Genomic DNA, 22,700 nt, shown 5'->3' with positions numbered 1-22,700 from the left:
ACCAAGCACCTGGAAGGGTAGCCTTACATTTCCCAGCCACTAGGAAGCCTTGTCTGCTGCCATAGCAGCGTGCCAGGCAGTAGCTAGGAGAGGATGAAAGCTCAGCCCTCCTGGCAGTGGTCAATGCCCAGGGTAGGAAGAGATTTCCCTCCCTCCACTTTCGTACCACCACCTGGAGAAACCACAAACCATCGCAGACAAGGAGGGCTGGATTCATGGGGAGAGGCTGAAAACTGCTTAGTAATTTCAGAGCTCCTGGGAAAAGATTTCTCCTTGACACAGCCTCCTTCTCCCTCACATACTCCTAGGATACTCATAAATTGTTAGACCGATTCCAATCAAGCTTGAGGAAGCTTGCCCTTTGCTAATTAAGAGTGCTGCAGTAGCAAAAAAAAATGGGTGTTTATCTGCACCCTACACAGCCCAAATTGCTCTGGCTGCAAAAGGCCTTGGTTAAGGAAGGCAACCGATCGAAGAGCCCTCCTGCCCCACCAGCTCTAGGGACACTGCCATCTCCTCCTGCAAAGGAGCCCATCCATGCCGATAAGCCTCCTCTCATTTTCTTGTACTCGCCCGCTTCCTCTCCGCAGGTGGCCTTTTCCCTCTCCCTTTGTTCCTCTGCGTCCTCAGAGACTTGTGGCTCTTTTACCTGCTTTTCCTTATCTACCCGAGATAATGATGCCTTGCTGGAGGTGCCTGCGAGGGAGATGAGGCTTTACAGCACTGTGATTGCCTTCAGGCCTGGCGGCTCACAGAGGAGGCCATGACACAATGCCGCCTGGGTCGAAGCCACCACCACCAGATGTGAGAGATTTGAAAGCCGGTCTCCCCATGACGGCGCCGCAAGCAGCTCTGACCAGTTCGAATGCTAGAAGCAGCCCTGCTTTATACTGAGGAGTAGCCATGTTAGTCGGTAGTAGCAAAATAGTAAGGAGTCTGGTAGTACATTTAAGACTAACCCACTTTATTGTAGCATAAACTTTCGAGAGCAACTGCTCTCTTCGTCAGGCCTACTCAGACAGGCTGTGACTCTCCAGGGTCATTGTACAGTACCTAACACCAGGTTGTTTTAACTGGAGAGCCATGGAAGGTACCAAAGGACTGGACCTGGTACCTTCTACATGCCAAGCAGATGTTTCGTCATTGGGCTATGGTATCCCCCTCTAAGTCTAATTGCAAAGTGCATCTTACCCTCTGTGGCTTCCCAGGATTAATTTCAGGTTGAGAAAGCAACACAGGGGAGAAGGCTTACTCCCCCCTTCCTTCCACACCAGAAGCATGGTCCAGCAGATCAGATACGGGGTCATTAGGGTTGCCACCTCCAGGTTGGGAAATTCCTGGAGATCTGGGGGGTGAAACCTGGAGAAAGTGGAGTTTGGGGGGAGAAGGACCTTGGCATGGCATAATTCCATAGAGTCCACACACACCCTCTAAAGTAGCCATTTTCTCCAGGTGAACTGATCTCTGTGGCCTGGAGACCAGTTGTAATTCCAGGAGATCTCCAGCCACTACCTGGAGGCTGGCAACCCTAGGGCTCATATTTACAAAAAACGTAGACACAGCTGAGAGCGCTGATAACTGGCATCTCCGGTGTCTTGGCTGGTGCCACTTTGAGACAGAAAAGAATTTGAAAGTGGCCCCCAGTCCTCCCATCCCCGGTTTCTCTTCTTCCTCCACCTCCTCCAATCCCTTTTTAGGCCGAGGGAGGGGAAACAGAGAAGAACACAGTGCAGAAAAATAGACAGCTAAAGACTCGGCAGCGGATCCCTGAAGTAGGAAGGCTGGTGCCTGCCCCCTCTGCAAAGCTGGCTTTGGCAAAACTAGATGCTGACCAAGGCTGCAAGAAGGTCAGAACCAGGATTAGGGCTGTAAAACATGGGGCATTGGGAAGCCGTATCAGAAGGTTTATACATCACCTTGTAGAATAACCTGCTCCCACAGTTCTATTATTTTGCAGAATGTGTACAATGGAGCTGTTCCAGAGGGTATTTGCACAGAGGGAAAGAGGGATGTAGAAAAATGGAACTCTGCAGGAGTGTAATTTCTGTGTAGGTAATAAAAGTTTTAATTTTAATTGCCTATGTTTTGGTTTGGCTGCCTTCTTTTCCTCCCCCCACCCTTTTACACTGCATTGCTTTCTGCATCTGCAGTTCAGCATCCTCAGTTTTGGAGATCTTGGCTTTTATTAGATCTTGGTTCGCTAAATATGAAATCCAGCTTGTGTGATGTATTACACTTTTGCCATTTCATTGCTCTTTAATTCACACAAACCGGTTTTATTGCATTGCTCACAGTGTGCACTATACTATATTTACTGCATTGTCTTTATAAACTCTGTTATCCACCCTGAGTCTCAAGGAGAAAGGCGGATGATAAATGGAGTAAGTAAATAAATAAATAAATAAACGCCCGCCTTCCCAGTATACTGACGCATACCCCTGCAGATACAAGAAGATACATGGCCTTCTTTCAGCAAACTCCAAATATGAACCAAGCAATTTTTCCAAAACATATGCTTTTCACTGAATGATCACTATTTCAGTTTCTCACTCATACATCAGATGTGCATTCCTTCCCCTTTCTGTTCAAATGCTTAGTAAAGATCAAACCAAAGGGGCAAATGTTTATAAATCCAACTAAGTTTGTTTTTAAAGCAACAGACACCACTTTCGAAGAGGAACTTTTTCTCCAGCAGTGACAACACAAGGCAGGGAGACAAGTCCTTCTGTTTCTCACGAACTGTGAGGTTCAGATTTTAAATTCAGATTTTAAAAAATTATGCAACTGACATCAGCCAAGAAGGACTACACAAACAACTGGCCCAACCATCTGAGGGAAGCTTTGGGCCTCCTTAAAAATCCAGATAATATACTACTATGCAAGGAATATCCCACAATTTACCACAGATTGTTGTCCTGTTGTGCCTCTCATCAATAAACCACAACATCTGATTGCTAGAGAAATGTGACCTTGTCCCCTCTTGCAAACTGTGGTTGCGAGATAGTCACAAGCACCTATTGGCTAGTGCCCATTACGTCCCTTGGCATGAATCAAACATCCCCCTCTTCCTTTGCAATGCCTGTACCATTATGAAAAAGATTTCAAAGAAACATTTCTAGATGGTTTTTGTTTCCGTCTCCCTATATGGAAGAAGAACATCTACCACGGCACTAATCCATCAGGAGCATTTTATGCCACCTTTTAAAAATATGACAAAACACCAGGCAAGTTCCCTGCTTCTTTCCCAATGGCACTGACAAGCCACTGGGGAAGAATTTGTTTCCTTCTCTTTCAGAATTTAGTTCTAGGGTAAGTGTGATAAACAGAACAGCAAGATTTCAGTACAGCAGAACCTTAGAGACAACAAGATTTTCAAGGAATAAGTTTTCAAGAGTCAAATGTATCTGAAGTAGAGATGGGCACGAAGTGAAAAAAAGAACCATACGGTTCGTGGTTCGTCGCATCTCACGAATCAAATGAACCACGAACTTTCACGAACCTGCCTTGGTTCATTTGGTTCGTGAAAATGTCACTTCTGGGTCAGCAAAACAGCACTTTCGGGTCAACAGAAGGTCACTTCCGGGTTAGCAGAAGGTCTGCAGAAAGCCCATTCCTCCATTGCCTAGGAAACTGATTGATTGGTGCCAGGCTGTCTGCAGTGACTAACCGAAAAAGGAAACAAACGAACTGGTCTAAAGTTCGTGCTGGTTCGTCAGAAATAGGCTCTGATGAACCATCGGTTCACAAAACCACAAACCAGCTGATTCGTGATGAATTTTGGCTCGTATTTCAGTTCGTGCCCATCTCTAACCTGAAGGTATCTGAAGAAGGGGGCAATGACTCTTGAAAACTTATATCCTGAAAATCTTGTTAGTCTCTAAGGTGCCACTGGATTCAAATACTGCTGTTCTACTGTAGACCAACATGATTACCTACCTGAAGCTATGATAAACAGAAGAATATCAGAGCCAGTGGTTGATATCCCCTCCCTTTCTAGTCAGCTGGAAAAATCCTGGCACATTGTGAACCGACGTAATAGAAGAAGAAGCTGGCCTGAGCCTGATTATTTAATGTCTTTCTCACTAGATTTTCTTGACAACTAAAAATCCTGGAGAGCTGCTGCCAATCAGAGTGGGCAATACTGACGTAGATGAATCAAAGGTCTGACTTTGTAGAGCCCAGCTTCCTGTGTCCATCATGATCAGAAAAAAGAACTCTGTTTGAAATACATGGGCTTTGACTCCATCCCAGCACACTGTAAAGTGAACTGAAATGGAGAGCAAAGAATGAAACCGTAAGAGAAGCACACTGAATTCAGCTAAAATGCATGCAATTAATATTTGGGGGATAAGAAAAAAATTTTGTTCCAGTTTCGAATCCTGGCTTATAACAACAACATAAGGGATCTCTTCCCCTTGGGATCTGATTGGTAGACAATGCCCATAAGGAAAACAAGCTGCTGGTCTGGTCTAGCGTCTGCCTGCCTGCTGCTACTGCTGCACAGTAAGAACCAAAACGCACAAACTTTTCAGTAGAAGGGTGTCATTATAACTTAGTTTCTCAGATTCGGTTCACTATTTGGGAAGTTGCTTTAATAAAACAAAACAGCAATTTCCTCCCTGCTTTGCATTTCCAGCCTGCTTGTTTTGTTTTGCACACCCCTAATAAGAAGCTCCATGCCTATCAATTGCATGCAAATCTTGGTGTCTGTTTAACGGGTGGTTTAAAGAACTTTGACACATCACTTGCACAGGCAAGTCTTTAAAAGAACACCCTGTTGGGAATCAAGAACAGGAATTGGGGTCTTGGCGAATAAACCATCCTAGTCTGATGCATTAAGCCCTTTGCTCTCAGCAGATCAAATGCAGCTCTGCAAAACAAAGACCTGCCCCTACCAAGACAATGGGGAATCCTGCATCATGCATCATTCCTATTAATATAATTATTCTCTGTTGCTGATCTAGTGTAACAATTTTTTTAAAAAGAAAGAGTGTTTTGAACATCAAAATATTGCAACTGTTACTGTCGCTGTGTACGCAAAAGTTGCTATGGAGAGAGCAGCGGTGCCTCCATCTCAGCAAAAGATGCCACTCAGGTCTTAAATTATAGATCTAGCTGAGCAAACCCAGAAATAGCTGCTGCACACTTTGCAGCAGAGATGTCCAGAGGGGGAAAAAAAAGATGGCCGGGTAAGTTCTTCAGTAAACTCAGCCAAGAAGCATCTGCAGAGGAACCCCCCGTTCCCCCCCACCCCAATGTTTGTTAGGGAAGGAAATGGGAAAGAGAGGAAACCAAGATTTGCAAAGGCTCCAGTAGGCTCCACACTCAGGAGTTATCCTGATACACTGAACATCCCTAATGAATGGCTAGGAGGCACTGCAATAGGAAGGAAGGTCATGACCTTAAGGCTTTGCATGGCAAATGCTGCTCTCCACTCCTCCATCATGGCCAGACCAGAATGGGGATTCTATGGGCCAAGAGGTTGAAGCTCTCAGTCACTCCATGAGCACAGGAGATGTTACACTGGAGGAACCTGGCTGGCCACTCACTTTGCCAGAGGGTTGCTGCAAGATGCTCAAGATGGCCAACCCAAGACATTTGGGGGTTCCCCCAGACGGAAATCTGAATGGCATTGCTAATGTGTGCCACTCCTATTTGTTTCAGTGGGAAATAATCCCAAAGGGTTGTGCCCCTGGGTTAAGTTGGTCCATCTCCCACCATGCCACCTTTTAACATTGCCCAAGATCTGTTGCCCATGATCTGCTTTTATTTAAAAGAGAGATGAGTTGGAAGGTCCCCCTACCAACCTAGAGTAAAAGGAAGGATCAAAGGTATCAAAGGCAAGAGAAAACACGGCTTCTTTCTATCCCTCTCTCCCAGATCCACTAGCTAGCTTCTTGAGAAAGTATCACCATGGCACTTTTGATTTTCTTATGGGACAGACATTGCACCTGCTTTGAAATCTACACTTTTCCTCCGTTTTGCAGAAATAAACTGAAGAGAAAGATCCCCCATTTTCTGCCTTATCTAGACAAAGCACAACATTAAAACCACCCAAGAAGTTAGCCTGCAGTTCTTTTTTGCCACATGAAGCTAAGTTCTTGGATCCCAAGTCCCTGAGCAGGGTTGTTATCAACAGGCAGGGGCTGACGATGCTCTAAGGTCCTAGCTTTGCTCTCAGGGGCTCTAAGAAGTCCAAACTCGTGCGGAGCAGTCCCTGCACTCAGTCAAACGCTTTGCAATGCGTCTTGTGCCTTTTGCAGGGAAGAGAAGATCTCCCTTTACCACGGAGCTGGCAGAGGAACATGCAAAGCTGCAGGTTCTGCAGAGCCACATGTTCTCCCACCTCACTCTAATTCCTTACTTGCCTTTAAAACACAAAACATTCAGCAGAGGTCCTTTCTCCCAGTGCTGAGAAAGCACAGCCAGACCAAAATCTCTAGACCTCCTGATCAGAGAATGAGGCTTCCAGGAAGTTATGCCCCCCGCAGCACCTATCTAAGATATTAACTGGTATCACACACACACACACACACCAGAGATTATCAAAAGCATCTGCAAATTAAAAATGCTTGGCAAATGAAAAGCGGGAGCAACATTTGCTGCCAGCCGCTCTCTACAAAGTCGTCATTAGGCAGAGGACCCCCCTGGAGAAATTATTTTCAATTAACTTCAACAGGGAAGAAAAAAACCAGAAACCTTGCAAACCTCGTGCATCGAAGAATTCATCATCCGAGCTCTCCACGGAATCGCTGAGGATGCCCTGCATGTGCCACTGGGCGCTGAACCTACGTAGGCCAACTGCAACAGAAAGGAGAAAATGGTGTTATTAAAGTGAAGGTGCCTGGTGCACTCTCCAAAACTCAGCCCTAGGAAATCACCATTCTTAGACGCCCGTTGCCAAAGCAAGAGAGCGGCAGTGTGGTGCGGTGGTTAGACTCTCAGGCTTTGCAATGTTGGAAGGATTTGGCAAGTTCAGGGACAGATCACATGCAGAACTTCCCAAAGTCAGTCCTCAGCCCTTCTGGTCAAAAAAGGATCTGAGTGAGTAGGGTTGGGAGAGACCTCTGCCCCAAGACCTAAGCACAACCAGTGGCCCAACTGTGAAGCTAATTCACTCCGACACTCAGGCACTCTCCTGACTAGACATGGGCATGAACCAAAAAAATTTAACGAACCAGCGGTTCATGGTTCGGTGCTGACAATGAACCGGAACCAGCGAACCGCAATGAACATTTCCCGCTGACGAACCGGTTCGAGGTTTGTGGGCATCAGAACAGCCCCCGTTGGACTTAGAGAGCCCGTATTCCCAAGGAGTGTTTAGCAGGCTCTCCTCCAGCCAGCACTCAAGTTTGGTCAAGATTGCAATAGGGAACTGCCTATCAGGGTTTGCAGGGATGAGATTGGAGTGCCCATTGCTACAGAACACCCCCCTTCCCTCTCCCTCCCCCCGGGTGTCTTCTCCCATGTAACCAATTGTAACCAATTTGCAGCTCCATGGTTGGAAGGAAGACCTGTCGATCAAGGTAAGCTGGGCTTCGATTCGGATTTCCAGGGCGATAGAAGAAGTGCAGACAGAGTTCAGGCATTCCCCCAGCTCCATTTCCAAGGGAATTGATTGATGGTGCCTGACTGTCTGGCTTCATGAACCATGGGCGAACGCTACAAACCAGGCTTCCAACGAATGCTGGTTCGTTGGCCATGGACTCTCAACGAACTGCCGGTTCGCGAACAATCAGGCGGTTCATGGGTTTTTTTGGTTCGTAATGCAGTTCGTGCCCATGTCTACTCCTGACACTACAGTTCCCAAGATTCTTAGAGAGGAAGGGACATGACCTCAAAGCCATTCACACTTGCAAAGTAGCATTCTTTGTTGTGTTGCTCCACTTTGCTCTTCCCAGGCAACAGCTCAGCGGTATCCCCTCTGCCAAGTCCATGCTGCTCCCATGTCTCCTGGTAAGCCCATTTAACGCACCTGCAGCTGGCCACGATGGACAGTATATCCACTTATTGCTAATGACCACGGCAGTCGGGGAAGCCAATCCCTCCAGCTGCCTTGCCTAGCGGGCGAGGGACCCAGGGAACGCTAATCGCTCGGCTCCATTAAATAAAGTCCACTCAGCGCTAAGTGCTGACAGACACACCGCGAGCCCCTTCAAATTAAGCTGGAGAAGATGACGAAGCCTCCGCTAATTGAGTGCTGCGTCTGATTAGGATAAATGTTTAAGGCTCACTTCCGCCCGAAGGATGGTGTTTTACATCTCCAGCTTTAAAAGCAAGCCATTTCCCCGGCCTCTTGCATTTCAAGCGGTGAATGCGATAGAACCAATTAACTCTGATGCCAGCACCGGGAGCACTGGGCTGGCCTGATCTGACACTGTTAGCAACAAGCAGCAGCCCACACCGTTTTGCTTGCCCTCCCCTGAATGACAGAAACCGGACTAGCACATGCCCCTGCAGGGCAGACGGCAAGTATTTGCCCTGCTCCACATTCAGCAATCCGAGGCTTTGCTTTGGAAATATGGTAAGGTGGATTATGGCAGCCAAAGCTGAACCCAAAATAGGGAACAGGTGCGAAGAAGGGAAAAAAGACAGTAGAAGATGCAATGCAAACTGCTGCCTAGGCAAAAAGTTAGTACAGACTAGACGCTGTCTGTGCTTGGGGGGGGGGCATCCCTTGCAAGCAGGGAGCAGATTGGGAAGTTAAAAATACCTAGCCAAACTGAACACTGCTGGTGCTGTCACAAGGCAGCAGTGCATAAGCCACTCAATTCTGATTTATTTATTTAGATAGTTATACCCCTCTTTTTTTCCCCAGTAGGACCCAAACCAGCTTACAACATTGTCCTTCCCTCCTTCATTTAATTCTTGCAACAACCACCCTGTGAGGTAGGTTAAGCAGAGAGCAACAGGTCCAATGAGGCCACCCAATGAGTTTCTGTGGCAAAGTGGAGGTTAAAAGATCGTAGTCTGACACGCTAAGCACTACATCATACTGGGGCTCAGATTCCGTTAGAGGCACCAGTGATGGGTGTCAGCTCACTCACTGTTGACCAGTGACAGGGAAGGAGAACCAGTGAGCTGATACTAATCAGTGCAGCCTCTAAAGGGTTGTTGCAGTAATACAGATTAAAAGCACATTGCCGTAAGCAATACTAAGCAGTATAAAGCAATACACTAGTATTCTGGGCGAACTTCTCAACTTCGCATGAACTGTCTGTGGGTTCTTTTCAGAATGTTAGGAAACCAAAATAGGTGCCTTTTTTATCTTTGATAGCTAATTAAAAATAGTGGACTCTATCTAGATTAATGTTCCTCTATCAGAAAATGAACCAATGGTGATCTACCAACTTAACTCTTTCTGTAATTTTCCACAGATTTATACTTTTGTTTTGCAAGTTGGATATAACGTCAATTTTTGGCTAATTAGAAGGTTATACATAGAAATCATGAATATTTAATGAAGCATCAAACCAATCATAGTTTGTTTATGCTATCACATGGGCCGTTTCCGCACCTTCAATCGGAACGCTGCGGAACGTTGCAAAAAAAAACGCGGAAGATAGCGTTTTCTCACGCAAGTTTTGTGCGACATCACGCAAAACTCATGCGAGAAAATGCTATCTTCTGGGTTTTGTTCGCAACGTTCCGCAGTGTTCCGATTGAAGGTGAGTAGTGTGGAAACAGCCAGTATCTTAGATATTTGCATAAGATAACCTATAATACATGCAAATTCAGATAGTATGAGTAAAATATAAATCTTTCTTTTGAGATAGTAGGATCTTTGGTAAGGTACAGATACGATAGCCCGTTACAGGTCTGAACCAAATGAAGTGCTGGTAATAACAACAACAACAACATTCGATTTATATAAAGCCCTTCAGGATGACTTAACACCACTGAGAGCGGTTTACAATGTATGTTATTATTATCCCCACAACAAAACACTCTGTGAGGTGGGTGGGGCTGAGAGAGCTAGAAGCTGTGACTGACCCAAGGTCACCCAGCTGGTTTCAAGCATAGGAGTGGGGAATCAAACCTGGGCCGTTTCCAGATGGCTTACCTGAAGCCGCTCCATGCCGCAATGTTGTGGATCGTGACGGGAAAAACGCGAAATATCGCGTTTTCTCGCGCGAGTTTTGCACGACGTTATGCAAAACTCGCATGAGAAAACACGATATTTCGCGTTTTCCCCGGCCCGATCCACAACATTGCGGCATGGAGCGGCTTCAGGTAAGCCACCTGGAAACAGCACTGGTTCTCCAGATTAGAGTCCTGCGCTCTTAACCACTACACCAAACTGGCTCTTACAAGGGCTGGGCTCTGCTTACTCCAGGCGAGCCAGCAGTCCTCCAAGGCAGCGGTCTATCACAAACTTTCCCTGTAAGCTCCATCGTCATAGAATGCTTATCCACGTTGCATTGTTTCCCAACTGTTTAAGGATTTTATCTTATATCCTGAGCAGTGTTCAGTCCTTGAAATGAGACCTAAAAACAAATTTTGCTCTTTTTAGAGAAACTGTCAGTACAAAATAACGTATAGGGTTCTTCTTACTCTCCCCATCAAGACACAGAGACTCATCTTAAGGGTTTAATTTAATTTCTTTTATTAAAATAAAGACTAGTATTTTTAATAAAGCAAGGTATTGAAATATAAATGCTTATTACAACAAAGCCTACCAAGAGGGAACAGATAAAGGCAACAAGAATTAAGTCTCCTAACATTTTTCAATTAAATCTAAGTTTAAATCAATCAAATGTACTATGAAATGCACTGAGTTCCCATAATACATATTACAAAAGTAAGTTTCTCACCTAGAACTTCATGAGACCTTCTTTCAGCCAAAACCCTGGTCTGCTATGTGGGTTAACACTTTTATATGTTATTTATGCAAAAATCTAAGATATTTTTCATGTGACAGCATAAACTACAATTGGTTTGAGATTTAATTAATTATTCATATTTTCAATCATTTGACATTCAACCTAGCCAAAAAGTCCAGCTGCAAGATAAGAGATATAAATCATTAAAGATGACCAGAAAAGTTAAGTGACCAGATCATCACAGGTCCATTCTAACAATCAGAGTACATTTAGCTGATGCTGTCCACTATTTTTAATTGGCTGTCAAAGATGAAGGAGCACCTGTGTAGTTACATGACATGCTAGAAAATAACCTACCGTAAAGTTCATACAGAGTTCACTAGAACACACGTGTATCACTAACTATCATGTGCTCTAATCCGTATTTCCTTGACACAATGATCAGGCCACCCCTGCTGGCCCGACCAGCCCAGGACTGTGTCTGAAAACTGTCGGCAGGTTTTGCAAGAGGATATTCAGGATTTACCTCCAGGAGACTTCCTCATCTCAGAAAGCTGGCATCTCTGACAGAGGTGCTGTTCTGTCCAAAAAAGGATCTGAAGAGAACAGTGTGGCAAGAAATTTACTGTCTGGCCTGGCCTACTGAATTGTCTTGGTTGGGAAACACCCTCACTTCTCTTCCCCAAATACCCTGTCAGCCCTGGTTACAGCCATTACAACAGCTCTGAAGGTCACTGAGCATCCCACATTCATTCTGACTGCTCCTTCTACCCTACTGTCCTTCTAGACTTGAAATTCTCATTATTAAATATATTTAAAATACTACATTCTGGGTTTTTTTAATAGTTTGCTTTCTGGTTATTATGAATAGGTCCAGGGCTTTTTTTTCTGGGAAAAGAGGTGGTGGAACTCAGGACCACACAATGATGTCACTTTGGGTCAGCTGGGATAAGGGGGAAGATTTTTAAAGTTTAAATAGCCCTTGGCTAAAATGGTCACATGGCTGGTGGCCCCGCCCCCTGATCTCCAGAAAGAGGGAAGTTTAGATTGCCCTCTGTGCCACATGGTGTGGAGGGCAATCTAAACTTCCCTCTGTCTGGAGATCAGGGGGCGGAGCCACCGGCCATGTGACCATTTTCAAGAGTTGCTGGAACTCCATTCCACCGCGTCCCCGCTGAAAAAAAGCCCTGAATAGGTCTATTACTTGGGGGTTTGACGCTTGATGGGGATGAAAGCCCAGGACAATGGGAATGTTTTTTAACAGCTGTGGAGGTGTCCTCAATAGAAACGTGTTGCCAGGAAGGGGGAAGAGAACATGTACAGAGAAACAGCAATTGGAAAGAGGTGGAGGGTCAAAGCACATGTGATGCTAGAGTCTGTTACTGGGCTCCTCAATGTGCCTAAAAAAGCAGCCACAGCTTGGTCAGGGGGGAAATGGATCAGGGCTGCGTGTAGTTTTTTACCTGCATACGACTTTTCCTACTGAAACAGAGAGTGAAGAAAAATCATATAGACTCTGGTAGACAGACACCACTGGGAGAGGGCCGAAATACCTGGGGGGGGGTACAAGATCTCAATCTCTCTCTCGATATTCGATACCGTATAGGAGTGCCTCTTTGCCTTTCCACCTGTGCTCTCTTATATTTATAAATAAAGAAAATATCACAAAAAGTCATAAGCACCCAGAGCTCTCTTCTCCAAAGGGAACAAAGGTAGGCACTACCGCTGAAACTTCTCACCGCTTGGAGAAATGGGGAGCACGTAAAAGTATACTGGCGACCAAAGCAAAGCCACCAATGTCCTCTTATCCAAAAGGTCTCCAACTCTCTCAGTATCCATGCTACAATACTATTCAACAGTTACTCAAAATCTGTTCAAGAGAGCAGCTGTTAATGCATGGCAGCATGCAGATCTTTAAAACCCAAGACAACAGCAGCACATGGCCTCAGCAAGTCCAAAGAATCAAAGTGAAGCAGAAAGACAAAATCAGCTACAGTAAGTACAGTAAGTTAAAAACCAAGAAATTGAAACATAAGCAGAAAAAAACAGTTTCATTTGGTACTTAAACACAGTAGGAGAACCACAAAGGTGGAATATTCCATTGGTGCGGGACCACCACCAAAAAGGCCCTAGCCCTCAGTCACCACTCTCCAAATCACGGGGCTGGTGGTTGACAGTGTCATCAAGTCAGAGCTGACTTAGGGCAATACCTGTTGGGGCTTTCAAGGCAAGAGACTAACAGAGGTGGTTTGCCATTGCCTGCCTCTGCAACCCTGGTCATCACTGGAGATCTTCCATCCAATTACTAGCCAAGGCCGACTCTGCTTCTCCACCATGAATCTGTCTAACCCCCTTTGAATCCACGGCTGTATTTGGCTTCTGCACCCTTAAGAGGGACCCCTCCAACTTTAGGGGAGCAACAGAGCGTAGCATGCACTTCATTCACGGCCCCATCTCTGCCAAAGCAAGGCACACCAGTAGTTAAAAGATGCCATTCAATTCAGGCACAAAAGTCACAAAATAAATTAGACACAAACCAGTCAGGCGGAAGCCCAGAAGAAAGGAGTGAGGACAGCCTTGCCTTCCCTTGGGTTCTCTGGGCAATCAAGGAGCGTAATTGCTTCTTGAATCACCCACCCAACATCCAGTAGCGGGCAGACGCTCCCAGCCCCCCTTGCACAGAGGGGAGGAAGCCCCCCCCCCTTGATGACGGTCGAATCAGTGGCTTGTGGGCGAGGATAGCTGTGTGTCATTTACACAGTAGCTAGACAATTGTTTGCAGACAGAGAACCGGTCCAAGTCAGTTTGCTCATGATACCAGCAGCTTTGCCTTCTGCAAAGAAGGGGAGCAGATGGGCATTAACGCCGGGGAAGCTCATCTCTTATAGACAGCAGGTGAATGTCAGCAGCCTTCAGAAACGTCCTGCAGTTTGGAGGCAGGGCTGGTTCAACATCCCAAACGCCCAAATGGCCCCTTGAGGTGGCAGATCGGCAGGGACAGCTCTGGCTGGCTGGGATCCAAGCCGGGCTGCAGATATAGTGCCTCTGGAGACTGTCCAAGAGGGTTGCCAACTGTGGGTTGGGAACTTCCTGGAGACCTGAGGGGTGGTGCCTGGGGAGGGTGGGTTTTAGGAGAGGGCAAGGGCCTCGGCAGGGTATAATGCCATAGAGTCCACACTCTAAGGCAGCCATTTTCTCCAGGCGAACTGATCTCTGTAGTCTGGAGATCAGTTGTAATTCCAGGTTTCCAGACCCACCTAGAGGTTAGCAACTCTACTATGTGGCATGAGAGAAGGACACTTTGGCGGGAAATGACTGGAGTTGCCTCTGCTTGGGCGTGATGAGGGACCTGGCATTGGGCGGGGGGTGCTTTCTAATACCTCTTTCCAGCCCTGGAACCAGGCCTTACCCCACTGGTGCACTCTTTATCAAACCAAGATCTATGGTTGTCTGGTCCAGGTCCTGGGGGCCCAGCTCTGGAAGATTGCAAAACCCTTTGGAGCTCCTCCAGGATCAGCTCGTATTCTCCAAGGCAGGAATCTATATTATCTGCTGCCACTAGTCTGTAAGAAATGGCTTTTGTTGCCTCTGACTGGGTTTTGGCCAGAATTTTTTCCAATAAGGGTTTCCATCTGGGCCAACAATATTTGACACTTTCTATGGTGCCAACATAGGGGTCAGTGGGTCTAGCCACACAGAAATCAGCCTTTTGCATATCTATTTTCAGCACAAGGGGGAGATGATCGCTGTCACAGAATGGAGCCACCTCAAAGGACTCTATGTATTGGACCATATCTTCAGACACCATAATATAGTCGATAGTGCTCATCCTAACACCTGACCAGTATGTGAACTCAGCGTACCCCACTGGTGTCTCCAGGCGGAGGAGCAATTTGGCCCTGGGATATCAAGAATCATAACCCTGAAGTGCAAATAACAGCCTAATAATAGAGGTATAAATAACCTGAAAAATCTTCCAGTTGATAACAGCTTCCCCCCTTCATCCAGCTAGGATAGAACCATTCATCTCACACTCACACATTAGTACTCCTTTCTAATTATTAAGAAGGGGAGGAGTAGCCATTAAGGATCGCAGTTCTATCGTTACAGACTTACAAATATAGCCCCCACCCCATCCTTCCTCTGCCCACCAACACACAGGCAAGTGCGTTAAATTCCGCAGGTCTGTCACAACGGCACGCTGATAACCTTATTCCCAGAACCAGGTTGGCAGCAAATCTGAACACTTCAGTGTCTGCATTTTTTTTCTTAAAGTGCCTATTAATTCATAGAAATTAATCAGCCACAAACGGCCCTTTCTGTGAAAAGCCAAGCTCTGGTTTTAATTAAGCTGAACTGAGGGAATATCTGGGAAGAACCGGCAGGCAGAAGGAACAGCAAGATAAAAGGAAGCTGTGAGGAGAGAGTTATGGGGAAGGGGGGTATAGAAGCAGGGGGGAGGAGAAGAAGGAAAGGAACGGGAAGGGCTTTTTTTCAGCAGGAACGTGGTGGAACGGGGTTCCGGAACCTCTTGAAAATGGTCACATGGCTGGTGGCCCCGCCCCCTGATCTCCAGACAGAGGGGAGTTGAGATTGCTCTCTGCACTGCAGCACAGAGGGCAATCTCAACTCCCCTCTGTCTGGAAATCAGGGGGCGCCACCAGCCATGTGACCATTTTCTACGAGGGCAACCCACTGAGTTCCACCACCTCTTTTCCCAGAAAAAAAGCCCTGGGAACGGGCCATACTGCCCTTCACTGCAGGGGATCTTGCATGGATGAGTGGGGCTGTTGGTCCTCAGGAAGAAGAGGTACTCTGCACATGCTCTTATTCATCCTTGACTTTCAGTATCACAAGCTCTTGGGAAACGGGGTCTTTGAAAGGATTCAAATCCGGAAACCCCAGAAGAGAGACAGCCAAAAACACTCTGGCAAAAGCTTTTCTCTCCACATGCTTGCCATTCCACACACCTGAGAGGAGGAAGAGCCTGTGGCCCGGGCTAGCCAAGACAGAGGTCCATTTACACACCACGGATGCAATGGTTTGATAACCAAGGCGGCTTCCTCACCACGACTTTCCTCCATTTCAACCATCCAACTAGTGTGGTTTTCTTTCACATTTACACATGCTGTCATCCTGTATTTGTGCACAGATCATTAACATCCTTTGCCTTCCACACACAAAATCTGTTTTATTTTAAACCTGTAAAAAACTAGTGACGGGCAGGAGCACCTTCTTGTCTCTGAAACAGTGCATCTGCTGGACTTCTGTGAAGAGCTAGTCAATTAATCGTCAATTACACTTTTCATCTTTTGATGACAGCAAGCAGTTTGTCCCAGGTAGCAATTAGCATAACGGAAGAGCATGAATTAGGTTCAGTAGCCGAATATTGCCCTTCTACTATAGATCAACATGGCTATACACCTTCCCTTCTACTATAGATCAACAAGGCTATACACCTAAAACCATAATAGAAGAGAATCCCGTTTTTTTAGACAGAGGGGAAGGGATCCTTGGAAGCTCCACAAATACTAGGGGTTTTTAAAAGGATGTTAAAGGTATTGTGTTATTCCTATCCGGCAATATTCATGCTCATTCTTTAAAAAATCAGAATTGCTCCGCCTGCCTTTAAGGCAGGGGGAAGGTAGAGATTGTCAGTGGTATCTGCAAATTCGTGTTTTTTGTTAAGTTTTTAAAAAAGTGATTGCCTTATTTCTATGCTGTGTTGTGTTATCCATGCTCCACAAAACAAAAGTAATTAAAACAGAGTGGCGAATCCTAAGGGTCACATGACAACATAGCGGCGGGGAGGCGGTTTCCATTGTACATCAGATTTGAAGTGGAAACCACTCCTAAAAGTTGGGAGAAGACAAATTACCCTGGGGCTGTCTGGAATCACTACTGCACAGAATCGCATCAGCAACTAAACTACCACAGAAAATCACCTTGATGTGGAAGCAGTCCAAGGCTTCTCTCTAAAGGAATCCCGGGATTTGCAGTTCTGTTAAAAGGGGGCGGGGATCTCATCACCCTCATCCAACTACAATTCCCAGAATTCTTTGGGTACAGTTGAATGTTGGGTATAGCTGCCTGTTGTGCGGGTTTTATATTTTTTAAACAAAGGACAACATTCCAGATTTGCAAGGTAGATAACAGAGAGAAAGCATGCTAATTACTGCACTGCAAAATGTGACGTGGGGCAACCCAGGCGGCTTCCAAAATGCCTGGTGTGGTGTGCCCTACTCCACTAGAATGTGATCTGTAGTACCACTACAGGAGAGGAGCAGAGGTTATCTGCCCCAGTTGCTGAGAGAAATGCCAGAAAAGTACAGAAGATGGTATTCTGAATTCTTACCAACAAGGTTGTCAATAGCTGCCGTCATCAATGAACTAAGATTAGCAAAACCCATTCAACAGAAACCTCCTTAAATTATCAAGAGAAGGGGAGGGATTCCAACCCATTAGAGAAGATGTTCTACATATCTCCACCAGTAAAATTATACGTAACACTTCATTATCAGCTAAGCACACACATATTTGGGACATCTCAAATTGTGGGCAATCCCTTTATATGCTGCTACATCTTAATGCTAACTAGCGTTTACTACCACATCCTATTACATCTTCCCTACGTCCTATGAATTAGGCTACCGGTTCTCATTTGATGGGGGGAAACTCAACAAATGTCACTTTCCCCTGCTCAACCAGACAACAAAAAGCTACACCTGCTGGACTTAACGCTATCACCCAGCTCTCAAAGGCCAAGAAGAATATTTCAGGACTGTCACTGAAAAGGTGGGACAAACACATTCTTTCATACAAAAGAACAAAAAAGATTGGGGAGGGGGGGGGGAATGAAAATGGTCATACAAATCCAACAACATTGGTAAAACTCATTAAAATGACAAAATCCACAGCCAACGTGCAGCTCTCCTCCATATTCAGAGGCGATGATCTTGTGACTATCAGTTGCTGGGGGTGAACAACACCAGAAGGCTCAGGTCTTCGTGGCCTGCTTATCAGCCTTCTGGGGCATCTATCTGACAGCTGTGTGGGGGGGGGGGGAAATGTCGCACTAAATGGACCAATGTGGCAGGGCTGTTCTTAGGCCCTTATGTTCCAACTCTATTAAAAAGGACAGACTCAAACATGAGAGAAAAGTAGGGGGAGTGCCACTTGGAACCCAATGGAACCTCAATATGGCCTCATTTGTGAGCCTTGAAGGTTCACCCACACCTGTCGGTGCAGAAAAAACTTCTGGAGGCATATAGGAAACCCAGCACAGTCTCAGGTGGACACAGGCCAGTTGGGAAGCACAGGTTGCTAGGAAACCAGCAATATTCTCTTCCTACAACCAACAGCCAGAGCTAATGAGAGCATATGAGCCAGCAGTCGCAACATAGGCTACAAATTCAAGGTATTGGGTATCACATGAAAGCCCTCCATGGCCTTGGTCCCTTATATCTGCAGGACCGCCTTTCTCCCTATGCTCCCCCAGAGCAGCTTTGCTCATCTGAACAGGGCCATCTGCAGGTGCCATCTTGTAAGTGGGCAAAATCAACAACTGCCCATACGTGCACGTTCTCTATGATGGCTACCAACTTATGGAATGGCCGACCTGATGAGGTTAGGAGGGCTCCCACTGTCCTGGTTTTCGGCAACTGTGCAAAATTGAATTATTCAGGAGGGCTCTTTTAATGGGTAGGAGAGCTGGACTTTAAGGAAATGGTGCAGAGAGATTCATTGGTGAAGAAATAGAGATGATAGATCAGGGCTCATTTCGAGGGGGAATGCAGTTCCAATAGTTCCCCAAAGAGGTCATATGACAGGTGGCCCTGCCCACCTGACCCTCAGCCATTTTGGGCCCGTTTCAGCCTGGATTGGGGCCAAAATGGCCTGGATCGGGCTTCTGACAGGTGGTGGATCACTCTCCCGCTCAGAAGCGGCCTTATCCCGACCATTTTGGGTCACTTTTTGGCTATTTTCAACCCCTTTTTGCCATTTTGGGCCCAATTTCGGCCCTGAATGGCCAGGATTGGGTCCAAAACAGCCAGGATAGGTGATGTCAGGGGGTGTGGCATACGCAAATCAGTTATGCGAATGACACACTTCTGGTGATGGCAAGGGGTGTGGCATATGCTGATGAATTATGCTAATGAGTTCCTCCAGCTCTTTTTCTACGAAATGACCCCTGCGATAGATTATACTGCATAATCTGTATCTGACGAAGGGAGTGTTGACTCTGGAAAGCTTATACTCTGAAAATCTTGTTGGTCTTTAAGTTGCTACTGGACTCGTATCTTTCTGTTCTACTGCAGACCAACATGGTTATCCACCTAAAACTACTGTATACTCTCTGTTGCTGTATGTTCTTGGCGGATGGTTTCTGTGCAGTTTAATATGTCACTGTTCTAACGCTTTGTTTCAGCAGCACTGTTTCCGCTCTATATTGGATTACTTGTTTTCGAATTTCTGCAAATTTTGCATTTGCATACCCTATAGCACTGTTTACTGAATATCCCAGATGGTGATCGCATTATTTACGTTGTGCAATCCACCTTGAGTCTCAATGAAAAAGGCAAACAATAAATAACAAATAATAAATAAATAAATAAATAGCACCTTGGGCCTCCTGTTACGGTGCTGGTATCTTGATCAATAAGCGGGATGGATCTGCAAAAAGGGGAGAGGAGTATTTGTGTAGCAAAAACATCAGCAGCTTAGAGTCGCCTTGGCGTGTGTTCGTCCAGTGTAGGGAGATGCAATGTTAGCCGAGAAGTATAGTTTTAAAAGATAGAGCTGGGGAATTGCTCCTCAGAGGGTTTGTTAACTTCATCTTCGCCTCCCCAAAGGCTCTGTCAGTTTTACTTCTCCAGTCCAAAACTGTGCGGGAGGAATGGAAGGGCAGTGAGGAATGGAAATGGGCTGGAGCTGCCCTCCAGAGCCAAGCTTGGACCAGGAGAGGTTATAAAGGGAAGAAGTTTCCCTTCCAGCATTCCACAGCCCCTTCACACAGCTCCAGTGTATAGCAAAGCCTTTGCCCTGCTGCCAGCTCTGTCTTTTTAAACTACCCTTCCTGGCTACCATTGCATCTCCCCTCATGTGTTCTTCACGTGTCAGATGTCTCGTGTTGACAGACTCTCAGAGAGGACAGCTCATATGTGACATTCAAGGCGTAATAATGCAAGTATCCCCCCCCCGTACCTCGCCCCTTCTCTCAGGGGGCCACAATAGCGTTTACTGAGATTCAATATTTGCTTTCTCCTTCAAAAAAAAATTGACGTCTTAAAACCACATTTTCTCCCCTCCTCCCCACAATTTCCTGAAGGCAGAAAGGGAAATTTTCTAATGCTCTGTATCCCCATGGCACAGAAAGGCTCCCCTGATGGGTTTTCGCTCTCCCCTGATGGGTTTTCACTCAGACTCGGCATTCACCTTCCGCAGTCCCGGGAATCACAGATGCAATCTTCTTGAAAAGAGGGCTGCTTCAGAGTTGCTCTCCTGATGACTCATCCCAAACAGGGCTTGTGCGCTCTTTCTCTCTCTGGCAGCTAAAACGTAAGAAATTAGATCCTGGGAGAGACGCCTCCAACCCCCTGATGGGCAGAACAAGCTCAGCGCAGAAGCAAGGCCAGGAGAGAAAACCAGAACTTCCTGCAGGCATGAACTCCATTGACTGAGCAAAAGCACTGCAGGGCTGGAAAGCAGTTCCAGCCAGTTTCCGAGGGGCCTTTTGCAGACAGAGCACAGAAGTGGATCAGCACCTGTCCCCAAAGGGCACTGCCCTCCCTCCTCTAGCTAGAAATGTTTCAGGACCCCCTGAAAAGCAGGGTGTGTGCAGAGAGACAGGACAGGAGTGACGGCAATTCGAAGGAAAGCACACAGCATACCTCTATCGCATACCTCTTAAAAATTTAAGTCTTTAACATTATTTAGAGTCTGCCTCTCTCACACTCCCCCAGATATATGTAATTTTTGACCTAGTTTGGAGACCTGGCCTTGCAAGAGAGCATCCAAGTCTGTGAAAATGGTTAGTGGAAGCAGGGGTTATTTTGTAGAAAAAGAGCTAGAGGAACTCATTAGCATATGCCACACCCCCTTGACATCATCAGAAGTGTGCCATTAGTATAGCTGATCTGCATATGCCACACCCCCTGACATCACCTATCCTGGCTGTTTTGGACCCAATCCTGGCCATTCAGGGCCGAAATTGGGCCCAAAACAGCAAAAAGGGGCTGAAAATGGCTGAAAAGGGGCCCAAAATGGTCAGGATTGGGCCGCTGCTGAGCAGGAGAGTGATCCACCACCCGTCAGAGGCCGATCTGGGCCGTTTCGGCCCCAATCCAAGCTGTAACGTGCCAAAATGGCTGAGAGTCAGGTGGGCGGGGCCACATGTCATGTGACCTCTTTCGGGAACTGCCGGAACTGCGTTCCTGCGCATTCCCCCTCAAAATGAGCCCTGAGTGGGAGCCTGCCCCTCCTCAATAAGTCTTTGCCTAACCCCAGTTGAAAGGCAAACTCCATGTGCTGGCAAGCCCTTTGCAGAATGGCATGGTCCGAGCAAAGACTTGCCCAGCTTCCTGGTTAGATTTTGACACATATTTTTACAGCACAGATCAATTAGAAGTGTGACAGAGAGAGGAACTTGAGCCAGTGAGGAAAAAAACGTTTACTTGTAAGAACATAAGAAGTGCCCTGGTGGATCGGACCACAAGTCTATCTAATGCAGCATCTTGTTCTGCACAATGGCCAACAAACCAAGTACAGTGGATGTTGTCTCTTAGCGCTGGCATTCGGAGGTTGACTGCCTCTGAATATGGAGGTTCTCTTTAGACTTCATGGCTAGTAGCCATTGATAAATCTATCCTCCTTGAATCTGTCCGGTCTCCTTTTTAATCCATCTGCAGTAGCAGATTCCTACATCCACTGGTCGTAAATTCCACAACTGAATTACACACCGAGTGTAGCACTTCTCTGTATGAAACAACACAATCCAAACAATTGCGATCTAGCTCTAGCTCTTTCCAACACACATTACACTTCTACCGATGTAAACAATTCGGCATAGTGGTTAAGTGATTGGGATGCAAATTGGCACTCTGCTCGTTCAAATCCCACTACTGCCATGAGCTCAGCAGGTAGCCACCTCTGAGCCCCAGCTGCCCAGCTGTATTGTGGGAATAATAACAACACTGACCTTGTTCACCACTTTGAGTGGGACGCTAATCTGTCCAGAAGAGCGGTATATCAGCACAGATATTATTATTATATTCTCATCGCAGTTAAAAATAAGCTGTAATTGAAATGTGAATGCCAGTTATTAAACACAGTTGTGGGTTTCTCATGGGGTAAGGGACTCAAAAATTGGGGGCCCTGATTCCTACCTGTGCTCCCAGATGGCCTCAGGAAACCACTGGAAAGAAAGTCAAGTCTTGACTTTAGGGAATATTTGACCAGTTAACTGACTAGCAACCAAAACGGCCAAAATGCTTGAGAAAATCGTATTTTTCTTTTGATGCTGACAACACAAATGAAAAGATGCACACATACTACCACAGAGAAAACTAGCAAACCCTGAAATAGTGATGCTAACTAGAGGAAGTCACAACTGTCATCCCATGTTGCTGTGGCTACAAACTGCCCCCTCTTGGGAAGGCCCCTTCAGCCGCTCAGCTAGAAAGCCAGCCAGCTCAATAGCTGCTGTGCTACATCTTTGGCCATTTAACAAGTCGGGGATAAAATGCCCATCCCATGCATCTTTAAAAACCAGCACTAGCACCCACCCACCCCAGTTTCACCAAAATCATCATTTTAGCAGCTGTTCATCTCTGTGTATTTAAGGAAAAGAAAGGTCTCCAATGCTAGTACAGAGTCCGC

At 46.2% G+C, this 22,700-nt stretch overlaps 1 protein-coding gene across 1 annotated transcript in view; it reads right to left on the bottom strand.

The window, feature by feature from the left end:
• PITPNM3 (PITPNM family member 3) overlaps positions 1 to 22,700 on the bottom strand; it is a 118,228-nt gene that overhangs the window by 71,330 nt on the left and 24,198 nt on the right. The window contains exon 2 of the mRNA XM_055001601.1: positions 6,709 to 6,801. Within this exon, the coding sequence (XP_054857576.1) occupies positions 6,709 to 6,801 (93 nt within the window). The remainder of the gene's footprint in view (positions 1 to 6,708; positions 6,802 to 22,700) is intronic.

The sequence above is a fragment of the Eublepharis macularius genome, chromosome 17 (assembly GCF_028583425.1).
Source record: "Eublepharis macularius isolate TG4126 chromosome 17, MPM_Emac_v1.0, whole genome shotgun sequence".
Classification (NCBI taxonomy): Eukaryota; Metazoa; Chordata; class Lepidosauria; order Squamata; family Eublepharidae; genus Eublepharis; species Eublepharis macularius.
Note: the sequence above shows the minus strand (reverse complement) of the source record. Positions and strands in the feature narration are given on the sequence as shown.